This window comes from Artemia sp. Qi Xiang Cuo, chromosome 11 (assembly GCF_049724085.1).
Source record: "Artemia sp. Qi Xiang Cuo chromosome 11, ASM4972408v1, whole genome shotgun sequence".
Lineage (NCBI taxonomy): Eukaryota > Metazoa > Arthropoda > Branchiopoda > Anostraca > Artemiidae > Artemia > Artemia sp. Qi Xiang Cuo.
This window is the reverse complement of record NC_142804.1, coordinates 15222793-15243796: the sequence shown is the minus strand read 5'-3', so window position 1 is coordinate 15243796 and position 21004 is coordinate 15222793. Positions and strand designations below refer to the sequence as shown.

The following is a 21004-nucleotide window of genomic DNA, read 5'->3' as shown; positions in this document are numbered from 1 at the left end:
CAAATCGAATTAATATAAGTTATAAAGGTACTCCTGTACTAAACGGACTCTTTTATATAGTGCTAGTTTGGTTAATGCTAATGATATAAAGTAAAATAGGACGAATATATAATAGTTTATAAACAAGTTTGGGCTATATATTTGCACATTAGGGGGGGGGCGGCGAACAGCATACCATATATTAAATACGTAACCTAACCTAACCTAGGTACCTTTCTCTCCCCCCCCCCAACAGTTTAAATATCGTATACGCAATGAAAACCACGCTATACATTTCATTACCCTATAGCGGTGTCTTGAATTAACCCGTCAAAAACAGGTTTTTCGTGACTGGTTTCCATTGCAGTATATAAAAGAGTCCGTTTACTACAGGAGTACCGTTATAAAAACATAAATAAAAAAATGCTGAGTTAAGGAAAACGAGTTAAAAAGGTCAAGTTATATAAGCCCCAAACCATTTGGTATCCCTCGTTTTCACTTATAATCATAGATTCTCAAGACAAAAATGTTCTCTACTTTTTAGTCCATTTCGAAAACGAGTTTTTAAAAAATATATTCGTGATTTTTGACATTTTAGCCTTTTCTAAGACTTAAGTCTAAAGTCTTAAGTCCAAACCTGACTTAATGGGAAACAAAAAGTTTCCCATTATCTGTCTTGAATTGTAAGTTAAGTTTAAAATATGAATATTATGAATATTATTCATAATACTATAATATTATAAATATTGTAGAATATTATAAAATCACCAAGATTTCGATAATAGCCCAATAATAGCCCGATAATAGCCCAAGAGCCCATTAATAATGGCCGAAGAGGTATATGATTGATTTGTTCTCATTATCTCAGACAGAAAATTGTCATGTTTAAATTCCTGTACAGTTATTTCGTTTATGCAAAAAACATGGGAGGGGCAGTTCTTAGAAGATCCCCCTTGGGAGTTGTGGATATGCTGCAAAAACCTACCTAAGACTACAAAGCTCAGTGGTATTCTGCTAACTGTAATTGTTTTGCTTTGTGACATGAGGATTTGAATGTCAAATTTGTTACTTTTGAATATGCACGTGTGTAAATATTATCCTTTATTATGACCTTTTCTGTGCAAATATTTTCTCAAGGAGGGGGGGGGAGAATGGAGAAAATACATTTTTGGTTTACTATTTTTTCAATTTTCCAGGACGATTTTCCCGTTATATCTTCAGATTTTCCAATTTAAACCACTTCTATTTGAGTTAACAAAAAAAAAGGAAATTGAACACATAACCTACAAACGTCCTACTTGTTGATGATGATTTATAATAAAAATAGAACTCAACAATCCAATACCAACGAACATTCAATTTAGAAAATTCCAAGTCAATGATCCATCTAAAAAAAATAATAACAAAAAAAAATGTTGGCAACAAAATATAGCCTACAAATCAAACTGCTGGTTTACTGCAAAAATTTTCAAATACTCTGAAAGGCCAAAAAATAGCCATATTCTCTTTCAAGTTAGTATTCAATATATTGAAAATACACAACAGAAATCCATAATTTATCAACTCATGAAGTGTTTACAACTGAAAACTTCGATATATTTCAACAGGGAGGGGAATACTACGCAAAATATACATATTACGTATATTACTAATAATTTATTTGTTTATTAATTATCAGTTCTTTTAAGCATTTTACTTTATGTAAAGTTGTAAAAGGATCCGTGATTGAATAATTTCCTAGTTTCTGATATCTACGAATATTAGAGTAAATGAATCATTTTGTTGAGAGTGATCTGAGTTCAAGACCAGCGGGCAAGAGTGTCGTTTAATTGTTTTTACGGTTTCTTTTCATATTTACACTAGTTGATATGATTATCGACCGTATATATTTTTTAATTCACTGCTGATTATTTGGGTTATTTTTTTTTTAACAATTGCGGCTTGATGCAATGATGTTCATATTGTTCATGTTTGTTCACTATTTAGGAGACTAAAAAAAGGAACATGTCGCGTACCTACAGAGCAGTATATAATTAAGTTTTTCTTTCTCGTTTTGTAATTTGTTCTAAGAGCTGATTTAGATCTTTGCTCCAGCGTTCGTCACTAAAAACCACATGTATAACTGCTAAGTTTATGTGTATTGCTTTTTTTTTGCTTATTGCTCTGTCTTTTCCTTTTTTGTATGACGGGTTTTCCAATAAATAGTAATAATAATAAGTCTTGGGAGGGAAAAAATGTGTAAAAGCCAGTTGCCTTAAGATCAAGTTCCCTATTCCTCAATCTAGAAGTGATATAAGATGTCGAATTAAAGAGAAGGGACTATTATTCATTTATTAGCTTAGAGCATCTATGAAAAAGTAAATTAACAGTAAGGGGTAACCTATTACACAAAAATCTATACACTCTTGAGAGAGAAACAATGTATAAATCCAGCGGGCTTTGGATCAAATTCCTCAGTCCTCACTCTAAAATGCATAGGAAATATCAATTTATAAAGAAAGGGTGTTTGTGAAAAAAGTATAAAATCCAATGGACCAGTGAGGACCCCAGCCCTCACCCAAAGTGCTATCAGATCTCAAATTGAAAACAAGGCTACTTTTGTCTATTAATTAAAAAAAACCTCTTTCTACAAAGATTTTTTTCCAAGAAAAGTAAAAAGCTACATTAAACTTAAAACAAGGGGAGACAAAGCCAAACAGTAATTCAAGTATAGAACAAACATAAATAACTGTAAAAAAAAAAAAAAATCAAGCCCAACAAGAACAGAAAGTACAATAAATAATAAGGTCAAACTTGAAACAAACACAAGCTACCACAAACAGGAGTAGGAATAGCCCCCCCCCCCTATGCTCTGGAAAGACTAGAACGTCCCTTGAGCTTTACTGGAAACAAATCTTATTTTGAGCTGTGAGTTTTTATTTGTCCTAAAATCCACAAAAAAAAAGAAAGAGAATCATCATATTAACTAGGATTACAGGAAAACCTAATGAAATATAGACTGACAGTTTAATATATATTGATATTTATTCCTAAAAGTCACAACAATTTTGTATTTATTAACCTTGTAAAAGAGAAAAAGCTTAAAATGTATGTTGTTTTCAGTAAAGTGCAAATCACTTTCTTATGATTTTAAGTTTGACCTCATTATTTATTATAATTTCTGTTCTTTTTGGGTTTCACTTATTTATTGATAGCGCTCTATGATGTAGCTCTTTACTTTTCTTTTAAAAACTTTTTTTGCAGACAGTTTTTTCAATTGGTATCTGCTCGCTTTAAGTTGACCTAGTTAACAAAGAGAATATTTGTACAGCTTTTTTGTTGGGTTTTCTCCTTACGAATCAAGATTTTGGCTGGCTATTTATACATTAAACGCAATTTTGCAAAAAAAAAATCTTAACAATGGTTATACTGTATAACTTTGGATGGATGGGCACGTAGAACGTAATAGATGAGTCAAAAATGTGTATATTCTTTAGGCTTCTAAAGGGTTGAAGCCATTCTGACCACCGTCATCTTACAGCCTTGAATTTAGACAAATGTTAATTGACCATCCCTTTCAACATGTCCTGAAAGTTTCAACTTAATTCCCTAAGGCGTTCCTGAGATATTTCAGATAAACCCTTTCGACAACCTTAAATACAATGGTCTTTCAGTAAAATTCAGGAAAAAATAAATTCAATTATAAAAGATAGAACAATATACAAAAAAACACCTACATTTTGGGAGATACAATCCTCATTTTCTTCACAAATTTTCCTCTTCAAAACTTGATTCAATGCCAAAGTCCTATTGCGATTTTTAAAGACATGAACCATTGCTCTGAATCCTTGCTCCTCAAACTTTTCGCCACTTGTAAACTGTTGAATAACTGATTGTCTTATACTATCATAATTACTAGTATAATCAATATCTTGTATCGAAGTCACATAACTTGATAGAAGGATCACAGTAAAGGTACACAAAACACACCAAAGTTCAGTAGAGACCATTATGTAGCCTGAAACATAGAAAATAGTTATAATAAAAAATCGATGCCTAAGGAATTAACCAGATTTCATATTCCAAACCAGCCATGCTGATCTCCATTTTATGACCATTTGGCCAGGCATTACAATGAGGGTTGGGGGGGAGGCCTGCCATCCTCTGCTTTCATACAACCTTCCTTTTTACCTTCCACAGGTTTCTTCGGGTACCCATTTAGAGCTGGTTCGACTTTGATAGGGACAATATCCCCATCCTTATCCAGACTCCTGTCCCAAAGCAAATGATCTGCAACAACATCAGGACCCAAAGCCCTGACCTTGAAGGGTATAGGATCATAAATTTAGTGCGCTAACTACTCAGCAAGAATAGCTTTAAGAGCTAGGAAAGCCCCATCAGGTTACCCCCCCCCCCCTAAACGACTTTATTTTGTTAAAAACCATACAATTGAATTCGAAATACCTCGCGCCCTTGCGACCGAGGTTTTGAGCCCTTATTTTTCAGATTTTGAAAATTTGCTTTTTATCAATAAGTATGGCCATAAATGCACATGTTTTTTCTTCTTTTATTGCTAATAACTCAAAACCAGTGACAGTAGGTCACTAAGGGATGGCCTATTCATACCGGAATAGAAATTTCTGGTCCCTTTTCAAGCACCGAAAGAGATAGAGTCAAACCTGTTCTTTGCTATCTTGCGGAATGTGGGCTGGCCAAACCAGCCCCGCCCCAAAGAAAAAAAAAATATTGCATGCCATTCTCCTTCTCACAGAAAGAGCATAGATTAACACACGTGATGATTGGTCATAAACTTGTTAGGGGTCAAATGCAACCCTAAAGGAAAGTTCAATGAGAGATGAAATGTACTTGTAAAACATGTTTTCAATAAGATATAGTCATCAGAGCCCCCTTTCGCCAGTAATGCTTGGGCAGCGAGAGGTGAGAGAAGGGTACTATAAAAAAGAACAATAAATTTGTACAGAATAATAAAAGGGTTCCATGGTAACACATGAAACTGTACCACTAAGATTAATTATAGTTCCAGATTTACTATTTGCTTTGTCAAGTTTGTAACAAAAAACACCCCTTTTGTAATACTAAAAAAGACATGTGATTTGCTCCTTTCAATCTAATTTGTTTCTACAATAAGTTAAGTTTAGGCTAGTTGTAGATGTATAATTTCTTTTAATTAATAGCAGAACCTTTTACAGGCCATGATTAGCACACTAATTCACTTCAATGTAAAATTCACGGCCAACATACACCCTTAATTCCAAACTAAATAAATCAATTCAAGGACATTTCTACGTGTTATACCCAAACCAACCAACCTTCCCAACCTCCTCATCCCAAAACTTTACATCCTCCCATGAATACCTACCTTAAAAGGACCCGAGACATTTCCTTCCTATAGAATTATTACATTGGGAAAAAATTACTCCTCAATATTGCATTCACGGTTAACTATTGTCACTTATATAGAATAAATATGAAAAATTTTGGTCCTTTTCTGCTGTAGTCAACAATCAGCTTCATTTCTACCAGCAATTGCTCCATTGCTCCAACGACAAATTGGAGCTACTGGTCCTCGTTTCCAATATTTGGGGGCAATCTGACAGGGTCCCGTGAGATGCTGAGCAAAATTATCAAGTATTTTGCAATAGGTTGCATCAAGATATGGCTAATAGTAGACAGACAAAAGCCAAGACAGATAGTCCAAGTAATTGAGAGGCAAATGTTTAAATGGCTGGGACACGGATAAATGACAGGAGTATGCACGACTCTCTTATTTGGACACATCATATTATCTTCCTCAGCCTTCTTAAATTATGATATAATGAAAAGCCCTTGTACCCAAAAACCACCATTACAGAGTTAGACAGCTGATAATAGTACTCATTCCAAATTATGGATGTCAAACTAGCATGTGATTTGCAAGATCTGTAAACAAGCTTAGAAACAGAAATATTTTGAACCATTTTTTTGTCAAGGAAGCGTGAAAACCTACTTTACAACGAATTAAATTCGTTTCTAAATTGAAGCCTTGTACTTTTTTTAAGGTTAGCTATTCTCAGCAGTTATTTCAGAGTAGAATTTTATTTACTGTAATTAAGTTTATGAAGTAAACTAGGGTTATATTTTGAGTTAGACAATAAACGGCCCACTTTACACATCATAAAAAGTGAGGGCAAATAATATCAATACAATGGCTGTCCTTTTTTTAATATTATTCATGCAGCCAAGCCACTAAAAACTTGGGGCCTAGTATGCCGCTAGTCAACCTTTCGCCTAGGTGTTTTTCTCCCTACAATTAAGTCTTTACTAGAATTACCCAAATGTTAAAAATTTTCAAAAATAGAGCTTTGAACTTTTTTCTGCAAAGTTGATTCTTAATTAAACTTTTTAAATTAACAAAACGGAGGAGCCAATCAAAGGCCTTCAAACTATCAGCTATAAGATAAATTTGAAAAAACAACCTCATAAGCCTTTCTGCATAAACATATCGTTTTAACAGTGAACTCCTTACAAAACTATTTCTTACGTTTCATTACTTTCATAGGCAGCAAGATAGCGCCGCCTAAGTAAAGAATGATGTGGGCACAATGTATTAATTATTCTTCTCCATACCCGGCACTTCGTATCGAAGGAGTTGTCGTAGAAACTTCGAAAAGGGCTTACTCTATTGGAAATTGGAGTGGCTATTGCCTTTTTTAATAGTCGAAAGTGATTGGAGGGCAACTCCCCCTCCCCCCCCACACCCATCATTCCCGCAAACACATCCAATCAAAATTTTGAGATAGCCATTTTGTTCAACGTAACTGATTTCCACATAGAAAATATCTTTTTCAGGAGGACAATCCCCCACAACCCTCGGGGCAAGGGTTTTAAGTTATGCCCTGGGAGCATATAAGGTTTTTATAGAAAACGTTGTCGTAGAAACTTCAAAAAAGGCTCATTCGCTTGGAAATTCAAAGGGCTAATGCCCTTTATAATAGTCGAAAGTGAATGGAAGGCACCTAGCCCCCCCCCCCCGCCCATTATTCCCCCAAACACATCCAATCAAAATTTTGAGATAGCCATTTTGCTCAGTGTAGTTGATTTCCCGATAGAAAATATCTTTTTGAGGAGGAAACTCCCCCACAACCCTCGGGGCAAGGGTTTTAAGTTATGCCCCGGGGCATATCAGGTTTTAGTAGAAGGCGTTGTTGTAGAAACTTCAAAAAAGGCTCATTCGATTGGAAATTTAAAGGGCTAGTGCCCTTTTAAATAGTTGAAAGTGATTGCAGTGTAACTAACCCCCCTCTCACGCCCACCTTTCCCCCAAACACATCCAATCAGAATTTAGAGATAGCCATTTTGTTCAACGTAGTTTTAAGTTCTGGAAATTAGGTTTTTGAGGATGACAAAAGCCTCACAGCCCTCAGGACAAGGGGTGTAAGTTATGCCCTGGGGGCATATAAAGGTTTTATAGAACGTGTTGTCATAGAAACTTCAAAAAGGGCTCATTCGATTGAAAATTGAAATGGCTTGTGCCCTTTTTAATAGTCGAAAATAATTGGAAGGCAACCAACGCCCCTTCTACGCCCACCATTTCCCCAAACACATCCAATCAAAATTTTGAGATAGGCATTTTTTTTTCCACGCAGTTAAAGTTCGGGAAATTATACCTTTGAGCAGGACACTGTCCCCAGAGTCTTCAGGGCAAGGGTTATAAGTTATGCCCTGTGGGCATATAAGTTTTATTGAAATCTTTGTCGTAGAAACTTGAAAAAGGGCTCATTTGATTAGAAATTCAAAGGTCTAGTGCCCTTTTTAATAGTCAAAAGTGATTTGAGAGCAACTAGAGATTTGAATTGCCCTTTTTAATAGTCGAAATGAGTGGAGAGTAATTGACCCCCCTCTCATGCCCATCATTTCTCCAAACACATTCAATCAAAGTATAGAGATAGCCATTTTGTTCAACGTAGTTGAAAGCTCCGGAAATTATGTATTTAAGGATGAAAAACCTCCAAAGTCCCCAGGGCAAAGTTTGTAAGTTATCCCCTTGGGCATATAAGGTTTTTAATAGATAGAGTAGTCATAAAAACTTCAAAAGGGCTCATTCAATTGGAAATTTAGAGGGCTAGTGCCCTTTTAATAGTTGAAAGTGATCGGATGGTAACTAACCCCCCATTCCCCCAAACACATCCAATCAAAATTTTCAGATAGCCATTACGTTCAACGTAGTAGAAAGTTCTGGAAATTAGGTGTGTGAGGATGACAACCCCCCCCCAGCCCTCAGGGCGAGGGTTGTAAGTTATCCCCTGGGGTATATAAGGTTTTTACTGAAAGCGTTGTCATAGAAACTTCAAAGGGGCTCATGTGCTTGGAAAATGAAAGGGCTAGTGCCTTTTTTAATAGTTGAAAGTGATTGGAGAAAAACTAACGCCCCTCTCATGCCCACCATTTTCCCAGACACATCCAATCAAAATTTCGAGATAGCCATTCTGTTTAACGTAGTTGAAAGTTCTGGAAATTAAGTCTTTGAGGATGACAACCACCCTCACAGCCCTTAGGGTAAGAGTTGTAATTTATGCCCTGGGGGCATATAAGGTGTTTATAGGAAGTGTTGTCGTAGAAACTCAAAAAGGGCTCATTCGATTGGAAATCAAAATGCCCAGTGCCCTTTATAATAGTCGAAAGTGATTGGAAGGCTGGAAATTTTTATAGTAAAGATCGATGTGGGTATAATGTATTATTTTTTTGTTGTTGTTGGTGTTTAGACCAGGGCACTTTGTATCGAAAGAGTTGTCGTAGGAACTTCGAAAACGCCCACCCTCCCATTTGACTTTATGTTTAAAAACTAAATGTTGCCTTAAGATTAAATCAAAACGCACAGTGTTAATGCTAATTCCCAATAAGGCATCTCAGCAGTATCCCAAGAACAACTGAAGGTATTATGTTGAAACTTTCGGGGCTACGTCTGCTCTTAAAATTTAACCAAATCAAAATAGCATAACTGTATCGAAGCTATTAAAGAAACGCCCACTCTCCCATTTGACTTTATGTTTAAAAACCAATTTTTGTCTGAAGCCTATACCGAAACGACCTGTGATAATAATCCGAAAAAAGCACACAATCTGTACTCCAAGAACAACTGATAGTAGCATATTAAATCTGTTGTGGATACTTCTTCTGTTAAGATTTAACCAGGTCAAAAAAGTACGTGCGTATTTACGCTATCAGAGAATGCGGCTAGGTCTTCTGTCATATGATATCAAATTTTCTATTTCATGTCAAATAGAGGAGGTGTGAAACTAAATTAAACACAACTATTTGCGTCCAGATTTTTAAAAGGGTGTATGCTGTTAAAAATTGCTGAAAATTTTTCTCCAGCATACAAATAGCAGGCCAAACTATAAGTTCGTAAAAAAACGAAAAGATTTAAAGTATTATTTTCTTTTTCTCTGAAAAGACTATGTCAATATAAACGAACAGAAATTAATTAAAAAAACTCCACAAAATGAGATTTTCTAAAAAATTTAAAGAACTTCATTAAACAAAAAATTATCAAAAATAATATCAAAAATATAATCTTCAAAGCACGCATCTACCACAAATCAGCATCAATAAATAACTAAAACCAAAAACGAGCAGAAATTAAAATAAATAACCGAGTCAAACTCCAAATGAGCAGAAATTAACATGAGTTGGGCTCAAAACCCCTTTGCTTTCCCAAGGCCAGAACATAATTTGAACTTTACTGAAAAATATTCAAATGAATGTACTTTGTTAGTTTATTATACATATACTGATATTTAGTAATCAAAATGTTAATATTATTTGATTTATTAAAGTTATAAAAGTAAAAACATTTAAATATTTTTTAGTAAAGTGCAAATTATGTTCTGGCCTTGGGAAGGCATAGAGGTTTTGAGCCCAACTTATGATAATTTCTGCTCGTTTTGAGTTTGACTCGGTTATTTATTGTAATTTTTGTTCATTTTGGGTTTCATTTATTTATCTACTACTGCTACTACTACTAACAACTCACAGCATCACCAAGTCGCCTGAGGCCAACACAGCTACGCACGCTCCTCCTCCCCCCCCCCCCCAATCTATTCAAAGTCCTCCCTTTTTACACCCGCCCACGAAGTTCACATTTCCTTTAAATCTTTCTTTATGATGTCCTCCCACCCCAGACGGGGACGACCTGCTTTCCGTTTAGCCCTAGACGGTTGGCCGAAAAGAACAATGTTCGGCAATCTGTCATCCTTCATCCGCACAACGTGTCCTAGCCACCCCAACCTTTCTTCCATCATAGAGAGCGGTATTGAACCACATTTTGCATTGCTTATTGTTTGGAATACGGTCAGTCAGCCGGGTACCCAGAACAATCCTTAAGCAATTTCTCTGGAAAACATCGAGCAAATCTTCATCCTCTTTTTGGAGCGTCCATGCTTCAGAGCCATATTTGACCACTGTCATCACTGTAGCTTCTAATATTCTAATCTTGTTTTGCAGAATTATCTTCCTATTCTTCCAGACTTTTTTTAACTGTGAAAAAACACCCTGAGCCTTGGCTATTCTATTTTTAACATCTTCACTGCTCCCACCATCTATACTAATAATACTACCAAGGTAAGTGAAGCTGCCCACCTGATCAATCTTTTCATTACCCAACGTCACCTTTTCATCTTCACTTATTCCTAGTCTTAGTGACTTAGTCTTCCTAACATTAATTTTCAAACCAATTCTAGCACCCTGAACTCGCAAAACCTCTAAAACACACTTTCATTTAGGATGCTTAAATCATCAGCATAATCCAAGTCCAGGAGACTTTTTCCTCCCCATTTGATTCCGGGGTCTCCCATCGCCTTTCCTTTGTTCCTTAAAATAAAGTCTGTCAAATTATTACATACAAAGGGTGATAAAACACAACCATGCTTAACTTCGTATTTAATACAAAACCAGCTTCTAGCCTCATTTCCTACCTTAACCGCAGCAGTGTTATTCTCATACATAGCACTAATCACTTTAATGTATTTGTCTGGTATACCATACAAGGATAAAACCTTTACTAAAGCTCTTCTATCAACAGAGTCGAACGTTTGCTCATAATCTATAAAACTGAGGACCAAAGGTTTTTTACAACACAGGCACTTCTTCATTATTCACCTAAAAGTGAACATTTGTTAGACACATACTCCTTCTTTTCTAACACCGCACTGTTCGTTCCTTTAGACTTTGTCTACAGCATCTCTCCGTCTAAAAAGTATCAGATTACTAAGTGATATACTACCCACCGAAACCAGACTAATGCCTCGATAATAACAACGCTCACTTTTATCACCTTTCTTATAAAGTGGCATAATTATGGTTTTCCTAAAATCGTTAAGGTACTTCCCCTTTTTCAAAAATCATATTCATAATCTTCAGTAACTTATTTCTAACCTCAGAGCCATCATATTTAAGAAACTCATTTACCACCCTATCAGTACCTGGAGCCTTATTATTCTTTAATCCTTTTAGTACTGTTGCTAATTCATCCTCACAAAATAAATCTTTCTTCACATCCAAGGTGTCACAAACTTTTTCATTCTCCTCTATATTTTTTCCTGCAAATCTATCTCGGTTAAGCAAATTCTCAAAATGTTCGGCACATCTCTCTTTAGTTTTTTCCTTATCGCTAATTGCGACCCCATTCCTATCCTTATCTAGACCAAGTCCGGATTGACTACTCCCTCTCAATTTGTTAACATGCCAGTACAATATTTTACCATTATGCCGTCTAGCTGCATCTTCCAGATTCTCGGCAATTTTATCGGTGGCCTTCAACTCACACCTCCTTAGTTCATATTTTAATGCTTTCTCCACTTTCTTTACATTCCTTTTGTTTTCATATGATCTATCACTCATATAATTCTTGTACAAGTCCTTTCTCCTTTCTGTTAAACATAAAGCTTTTTCACTAATATTCTTAGCTGCAGTCCTAGCTTTCTTCCCTAATACACCTTCAGCAACTTCACAAATTATTTTTCTAAAATTATTCCAACCATCTTACACATTATCAAATTTAAACTCTCAAGTTTAGTATTCAACTGTTCCTGGAAAGTTTCTCTCAGATTCTCATCCTGGAGTCTACCAACATCATAACTTCTCGGGAGGTAGTTACCCTTCCGAAACTTCAGCTTTAAATTAACCCTAGATACTACTTGACACTACTACATTTATTTATCGATGCTGATTTGTGGTAGTTTCACGCTTGGTAGATTATTCGATTTTATTTTTGCTCATTTTTTGTTTAATGGAGTTCTTTACTTTCCTTTGAAAAACTTATTTTGTGGAAAGTTTTTTTAATTAATTTTTGAAAGGGACAGGCTGAGTATAAAAAGCTGGAGCTGTTCTGGTGTTGTGCAATGGTTTAGGATCTGTACTTCATCATAAGCCCCTTCATCCAATCCTCAGAAGGGAAACCCTGCTTATGAGGCTTCACAGTGGCACTGGGGTAAACCTTTTAAAGGTTTGCCTAACCAGAATCATGAGTAGAAACAGTGTTGCAGGATGACTTTGAGGAGTGTTACCCTTCCAGGAAATTATATTCAAGTAAACAGTACAGAGTTACTTGGGATGTTGATTTACATACAATTCTTCTGGGTTTGTTCGCTTCTGTGGGCTTTCTTTGGCTTAATATAGTATTCCTAGCTATGTTATTTATTATAGTGTGCATTTTGACTGATGAATTCAGACTTTTTCAACTAGTCTGGTTAGGAACTTCAGAAAACCATCTCCCAGGATTAGGAAACATTAAATTAGGTGATACAGAATTTGTTTATTCTAGAAGGAAGGAGTGAGTACATAGACAGGGAGAAGGAGTGAGTGAGTACAGGGAGTAGGGCCCATGATGGATATGGAAGCTTCCATGTCTTACTTAGGTTGGGATTGTATTCGAAATAGCATATTTTATGACCAAAAAGTGCAAGGTACCAGTCATACTGTCAGATATCTCTACAAAACCATCTGTCAGGCTGAATTATAATGACCCAGATGAATTTTACAAGCAGTTACAGAAAAAAATAGACAAGATCCAAGGTAGAAATAAAGAATTTCCATTTGCGCCTTTAATACACAGGTTGGTACAAATGAGAATATATGTTATTCAAGCTTAGGAAAATTTGATATACGGAAGGAAAATAGGAATGGTAATAGATTTCTACAACTTTGTACATACAATGATACAGCTGTAACCAGTTGTACTTGGTCAAAAAATTGCCAATAAGTTAGCATGGTGTCCCCATGATGGTAATAGAGCCAACCTTATTGATTATGTTATTATAAACCAAATACTGGCAGGATCAATGCAAGACACTAAGGTATGTAGGAATGCTAATAATGATGTTAAACTTCATTGATCTAATAGTGTCTTAAGCTAACTTAAGGCTGAAATTTACAGAAGGTAATTACCTTCCAGATAGTTATGATATTGTTAGACTCTAAGATAAGAAATTAAGAGGAACTGTCCAAGAACAGGTGGATACAAAACTAGAGAGCTTACAATTTTACAATGTAAAAGATATAGAGGAGTAATTTTGGGAAAAGAATCTGTGAAAATGTGAGAGATGTTCATGAGTAAAGTTAGAACCTCAGCTAGGAATATCAGCTAAAACTCTTCAACCTTGGCAGAAGAGACAAAAAGTTTATAAGCTACAAGAAGATTCTGAGAGATATGTGCAACAAGAACAAGGTGAAAGTAAGAGAAGTAGAGAAGGCATTAAAGTGTGAAGTATGGAGATATAAAACAGAGGTGATAAGAAAATTACCAAAAAAAAAATCTAGAAGATGCAGCAAGACAGCATAGTAGTAAGATATTACACTGGCATGTTAAGAGACTGAGAGGAAGTAGTCAGTCTGGACATGTCCCAGTTGGGAATAGGAACAAAGCCCCAATTAGTGATAATGAAAATGTTAAGAGGAAATAGGCAGAATATTTTGAGAATGTGTCAAACCATGACAAATTTGTAGAATATAACAAAGAAAATAATAAACCATAGAATTCTTGAAAATCAATGGATGTACGGTAAGTAGGAGCAAAATAAAGAACAATCACAACAAATATTTACCCTGTATACAAAAAGGTGTCCTAAGGATTGAGCAAGAAAGAATCTTAAATAGGTCAACTTGAAAAAAGAAAAAATTCTAATATTAAGAAAGAATAAAAAGAAAAAATGAAACTAGTATATACATGCTACTCCATGACCAAACCATGGAAGTAGAAAATATATAACACTTGAGATGACAACACAGAAGCAACTGAGAGTAAATAATGAAAGGAATTGATAATGAATTTTATTATGCTGTTAAGAAATAACCTTCTTATTGGTTTCCAATGCTGCTATCCTATTTGGCTTTATATTCAATCCAAATTAATTAAAGCTAATCATATTTAATTCAAATGTATTGAATTATACTCCCTTAGTGATTTTGTAAGACAGAGTTAGAATTTTTGACAATAGGTCAATATTTTTATTAGTTTCACAAACTGAATCAATAATAAAATTTCCCATGTTTCTTATAGTTCACAAATCAGTGAAAACGCGTTTTTTTTTAGTGGATTCTCTAGCTCATTGTTTAAAACTTGTATCAATTGATATAGATGCTGCTTCCTCAAACTATACAAAATGATAAGAGTGAAAAAAAATATGCTGCCAAACAAGAAAAAAAAGTTTCAGGATGCTTTCTATATTTGAGAGCCTTATCTATGACACTGTGGTGTTCAATAAATTATTTCACAGATTGTTGGTGAGTTCAGCTAATGTAGAACTTACAATAAGAGCAAGGAATACTATACACCCTGCTTCCTAAATTTATGTAAGTTTATCTTTCTTTCAATTTAGAAAGCTACCTAAAAGTGTGAAAGATTAAAATAAATCTCAGTCGTATGTATACATAAAATATGTTCAAAATTTTCATAAGAGCAGGGCCACACAAATAAAATGAAAGGGCTATAGTTATCTGAAATTTTAGAATTCAAAGATTGCAGTTCTTAATTTTGTTTGTCATGCTTACTTTTTCTCTGTTTTATTATTTTTTCTATAGAATAATTAGATATCCATTACAAAATAAGATCTCCCTCAAGTACAATCAAAACGATTTGGTTCAAGAGAATCCATTCCCCAAGAATATGTGGGATTTAAATTATATTTACCTTTCTTTTATTAATTAATTCATTTCTGTGTTATAAGATAAACACACCAAATTTCACTTGAATAGGCAAGCTTAATAACTTTTTGAATAGGCAAGCAGCTAGACTATAATTTTATTATGTTTTTTTCCCCAAAAAAATTCCAAATGATTCTGAAAATACTTTACAATCCTTGAAAATTGACTTGAAATATCTGTCCCCTTTAAATCAGGGCTTATTTACCTGGTAAACATAAAGATGTTCAAATCAATTTGCTTGATAAAAGATAGATAGCCTTTCAATGCTCTTTCAAACATACTAATCACTACCCAACTAGCCAATTTCATTGCATCAAGCTTGATTCAGGGTAGCTATGATAAGCAAATAAGCTTACAAGAAGCTTGTAAAAGGAAACCCAAATCAAACAAAAATTCCCAAACAAGCTTGTTTCCCACCAGTAGGTTGCTCAACTTTTGCCTTGCTGAGGCTTAAATCAAGGTTTGAAACAAGCTTGAAAAACAAGCTAATAGCAAGGTAATTACTTGATTCAAGCTTTCTTCAAGCCTACAATTTCGAAAACACACTTGATAGAAGCTTACAAAACAAATCATTAGAAATAAAAGATCTTTGATTAAAGCTTGCTTTAGACCTGCAATTTTTAGAACATACTTTAAATAAGCTTGCCAAACAGGCCAGAAGCAAAGAGAGTACTTAATCAAATATATATATATATATATATATATATATATATATATATATATATATATATATATATATATATATATATATATATATATATATATATATATATATAATATAATAATAATATATATTGAAAGCCCGTTGTATACAATAAATGTACAATGACAGAGTATACAAAAATACGAAAAGAGGAAACAAAACAATAATAATAACAACAAAAGCAACAACTTCTTAAATAGTATACAAAATAGTACGAAAAGTGGAAACTTAAAGATAGCATAATCAAAGATTACAACATAAACAACAACTTCTTCGAAAATAGAATCAAACACAACAAATTTTGAAAGGAGAAAAAAAAAATAAAATAAAATAAAAAAATAAAAAAATAAAATAAAAAGGGAAACAAAAGGGAAAATTAAACAAGCAAACTTGCCCACTCGTGCTTTAGAATTGCTGGTTTTGTTTTTTGCCCGCTAATAAGTGTCTCAACAGCTAGATTTGGGTCCGCTAGGTTATAGCGCCGAATCAGAAAACTATTTTTTGTCCAAGGTTGCAATTTTAGTAGGTACTTTGCAAAACGGAAAAATATAGAGCGGATTTTAGGCTTTTCACGGTTTGCCAATAAATTCCAGAAAGGGATCACATATAATATATGTGGCAGTGCGGTAGCGTTGTAAATACTTGCCAGTAGTGGACGGTTAAATCTCAGAGTGGATTTAACAATCAAAGCATAGGAGCTAGATATTCGCCGTTCAAGATGTGAGATCAGGGGGGAACGGGTATGCTGTAATGAGGAACCTATTGGAAGCCCCAGATATACTATTTTATCAACTGGTTTTACTGAGCAATCACCTAGTGTGATATTAGTAGGAGGGTCATTCTTCAAATTATAAAGCAAAACTTCCGGCTTTTGGGAGTTAAATCTCAGACCGACTTTCTCGTAGTTGGACTGCAGACATGAGAATATTTCTGAAAGGCGGTTAAGCGTCCGACTGAGATTCAGCGTGTCATCGGCATAGCATACTAGGGAGATGTCAATGGAACTGAGAATGCATGATGAAGGACAGCTGTCTTGAAGTTCAATAATGTAGTTATTGAAGAAATTTGGGGATAAAACTGCTCCCTGACGGGCACCTTTATGGACTGGTATCAAAGCTGACCGTGGGGCTGGCGGAAGGCCTTTATCGGGAGGGAGCTTGAGTCGCACGCGAAGGTGAGAATAAATATCACGGAAAGCCCGGATGATATTTGAGTTCACTCCTCTTTTAGCTGAGTTTAGCAACATACGTGCATGAATCAATGAATCAAACGCTCTCTGCAGGTCTAAGCCCCAATCGCTAGACTTTCTCCTGATTTGTGTGCATCCAGGAGTGCATATGCAACGACATGGAGCGCTTCCACACAACCAATGCCGCGTTGGAAACCGAATTGTCTTGGTGGACTACAACACAGTTTTTCAAACTCATCTACAAATAAAAGTCCAAATAACTTGCAGAAAGTGGTAGCAACCGTGATTGGACGGAAAGAGGAGCATTGCATGTTAACTTTTCCTTTTTTAGGAACTGGCGTAAGATCTCCAATTGAGAAAGTGGTTGGGACAATACCCTGAATGAGGATAATCTGCATTAGGAGGGTTACATGACTAATGAGAGCGGGCCCACCACTTTTTAGATGGAGTGCACTGATCCCGTCAATCCCAAAAGGTTATATATATATATATATATATATATATATATATATATATATATATATTCAATAATTTCCTATTGGTTCCTTATTCAATAATTTTGTTTTAAATAAAGTAATCACTGCCAATATAATTATTACCTTAAATTGCACTTGCTAGCGATATGGACGAGTCCAGTGTACGCCAGTTAGTGATGATAGGGCCGCGGGACATCAGACATTATGCCGCAGGACATTATGTCTTAATCTCCTTTATTAGGGCCAGATATACTCCTGTAACCCACAAAGTTTATGTTTTTTCTATTTTTAAATTAGCCTTACTTGGCATTAGGAACCAACTTTAGCTGAGAAATTAGCACAAAAACCATGCAAATCTACAAAACCAATAAACTTTTATACTCATGGAAAGGTATTGCCTGACCCCTTTTCAAGATAGCAAAAAGTAGCTTGTCCAGAATTTTACCAAAATAAAAAGTTGCATAGAATTGTTCTTAAAGGTCAAGCACTTCAAATATTTGATGTCTTAGCCTATGCCTAATTAAATGTTGAAATTTGGGTAAATTTCTAGTGGGCTATATAATTTAGCTAAGATGAAAGTGAAAACGTCATTTGATGCCTTTTTTATGCTCTTCCATAATTCAATAATTGCTTCTGGGACTAGCTGCATATTGAGCCCTTTAAGGGGCCCCAATGGTATTTAATTTTTGTAACCACACAAAGCAGTTATCAACACTAGTTAAGCTATTAAAAAGTGGTAAAAATATATCCCTAGCTTATAAATAAGTTATCCAAGAGCAATATATTCAAAAATTACTTATTTATAACAATTAAAACCTCATTTATTAGGCAACTCAAATATAAACTGTTTTCCTACCATTTCAAGTTTTTTACATGCAATCAACAAAAATATTGCTGAATTTTGCAATTCAAAACTTTGCTGTTGACAATTCAGGGTATACATTTTCAAATTAAGAGAGTGGGGGTGGGTAAATTTCAATGTTAATTTGCAGTTGGCCATATAATTTAGCTAGGATGAAAGTGAAAACATCATTTGATGCTTTTTTATACTCTTTCATTGTTCATATAAAATACCTTTGAGGCCCCTTTAAGGGTTCAAGACTCAATTAGCCCCGGAAGCAATTATTGAATTATGAAAAAGCATAAAAAAGGTATCAAATGACATTTTCAATTTCATCTTAGCTAAATTATATAGTACACTAAAAATTTGAACTGAATGGTGACCTTGCCTAAGTTTTTATTTTAGTTCTTCAATAAAGTGGCATAAGAAACCACATGTCACTGTATAATTTGTAAGCTCTTCTAGGATTCAAAACAAATGTTAATTTGCAGTTGGCCATATAACTTAGCTAGGATGAAAGTGCAAACATTATTTGATGCTTTTTTATACTCTTTCATTGTTCATATAAAATACCTTTGAGGCCCCTTTAAGGGTTCAAGATACAATTAGCCCAAGAAGCAATTATTGAATTATGAAAAAGCATAAAAAAGGTATCAAATGACATTTTCAATTTCATCTTAGCTAAATTATATAGTACACTAAAAATTTGAACTGAATGGTGGCCTTGCCTAAGTTTTTATTTTAGTTCTTCAATAAAGTGGCATAAGAAACCACATGTCACTGTATAATTTGTAAAACTCTTCTAGGATTCAAAACAAAATTTCCAATGTAATGGTAGGCTAGATGTTTATCTAATGGTAGGGCTAGGCAAAGTGGAGACTCCACCCTTTGACTATTGGAAAAAATTACTTTATAAGCTTGTATAAAATGGTACTATCTAATCTCTTTATAATTAAAAACACTTTAGTCCTGGTTGGAAAATTTGGCCTATCTGTATAGGAGAAATCTACATTTACCAACTAGTTGACACTAAATGTTGTCCCAGCAAAACTTTCCTTTTCCAACTAGGCTAGTTGACTAATAACTTCTCCCCATCAAAACTTAATTTTTCTAACTAGTTGACTAATAACTTCTCCCCAGCAACACTTAAATTGGTAATTTTTTTGTTATTCATATTATTGACTTACAAATAAAGTAAACATACCAGTCAATGCCTTTTTTTATGCTCTTTCCAAATACAATAATCATTTTTGTTGAAAATGAATTTTACCCCACCCCTATACATACCAATTAAGGGTATATATTTGGGTATTTGTTTAGCCTTATGTCACCTGATAAAAAAAAACATCTTAAGAAAACAATTCTTACTTTAAAATATGTATAATGATCCTAGTTCTTATATTATCCAAGGGGAGAACCTTTATCATCAAGTCTTTCCACTAAAAATCCTTCTTTTTCCAGCTTAAAACATTAGCTTGCACATTAGGGGGGTGAGGGTAAATTTTATTTCTTATTTAAATGAAAGGTAAGTTTAAACTTCCCCCCTAATGTGCAAATATATACCCTGAATTGGTATATAGGCCTATAGGGGTACAGATAAAATTCATTTCTGACAAAAATGATTATTATATTTTGAAAGAGCATAAAAAAAGGCTTTGAGTGGTAGCCTATGTTTACTTTATTCATAAGTCAATAATTTGAAGAACCTAACAAAAAATGTACCATTAAATTTTCCAACTAGTTGACAATAAATGTTGCCACAGCAAAACTTTCATTTTCAAACTAGTTGACAAATAACTCCTCCCTGGCTGGGGAAATGTTTCTTGTCAACTAGTTGGCAAATATAGATTTCTCCTATAGGGATGGGCAAAATTTTCCAACTAGATGGCAAAAAAAAATTATAATTATAAGGAGATTAGATATTACCATTATATAAGCTTATAAACTAATTTTTTCCAATAGTCAAAGAGTAGGCTACATATCTGGCAAAGTGTGGATTGTCACTTTGTCTTTAGCCACTCAAATATGCTAATTACTCCTTGCTTTTGGTAGCATATTCTAGCCAAATTTACTCGTAGGTTCTCAGTATTACTACCCTCAAATATGATACAACTTGCAATCAAACCCAGTAGGCCTAGGCTAATCCAAAATATTTTGATCAATAAACAAGCTTACTGGATGTAACTGTAATTTATGAACCACTAATCAGCTACAATTATTATCCCTCTGCTCCCACAAATAATAAGTTGTTGTTGCAGCTCCAGGTCGCGTTTTCACACTGATGCCTCTGCGATGCCTACCAAATAAATGTTTTTCTACTGATCCAACATTTCAAATTTTGAAATACTTTGCTCAGGCAGTCATAAAAAGCGCTACCTAGCTTTTCATAGTAGTAGAGGGCTGTTTGACAAAAGTTGTCAAACCCGCTTCACTTTCAGTTGATGAGCCAAATAAGAATTGCTTTCATTTGGGGAAACTTTGAGGGAAGAACACCAAATATAAATTTAGGACTTCTGGGAGTAAAGGTCTAGAATAACGGCTTTTCAGAAGGAGACATGCTAGAACAAAAAGAGAGATATTTTAAATTGCTAAGTTTATATTCGTTTTCATGGTTATGTTCGCGTTTTTGATAATCCATT

General features: G+C 34.5%; 1 protein-coding gene across 1 annotated transcript in view; it reads right to left on the bottom strand.

Annotated features, from left to right (window-relative positions):
- Window positions 1–20697, bottom strand: part of LOC148946684 (uncharacterized) — a 75657-nt gene extending 54960 nt beyond the window's left edge. Inside the window, exons 1-2 of the mRNA XM_089097084.1 lie at window positions 20541–20697; window positions 3696–3976 (exon numbers count right to left, since the gene is read on the bottom strand). Of these exons, the coding sequence (XP_088953210.1) occupies window positions 3696–3968 (273 nt within the window). The 5' untranslated portion in view covers window positions 3969–3976; window positions 20541–20697. The remainder of the gene's footprint in view (window positions 1–3695; window positions 3977–20540) is intronic.
- Window positions 20698–21004: the final 307 nt, after the last annotated feature.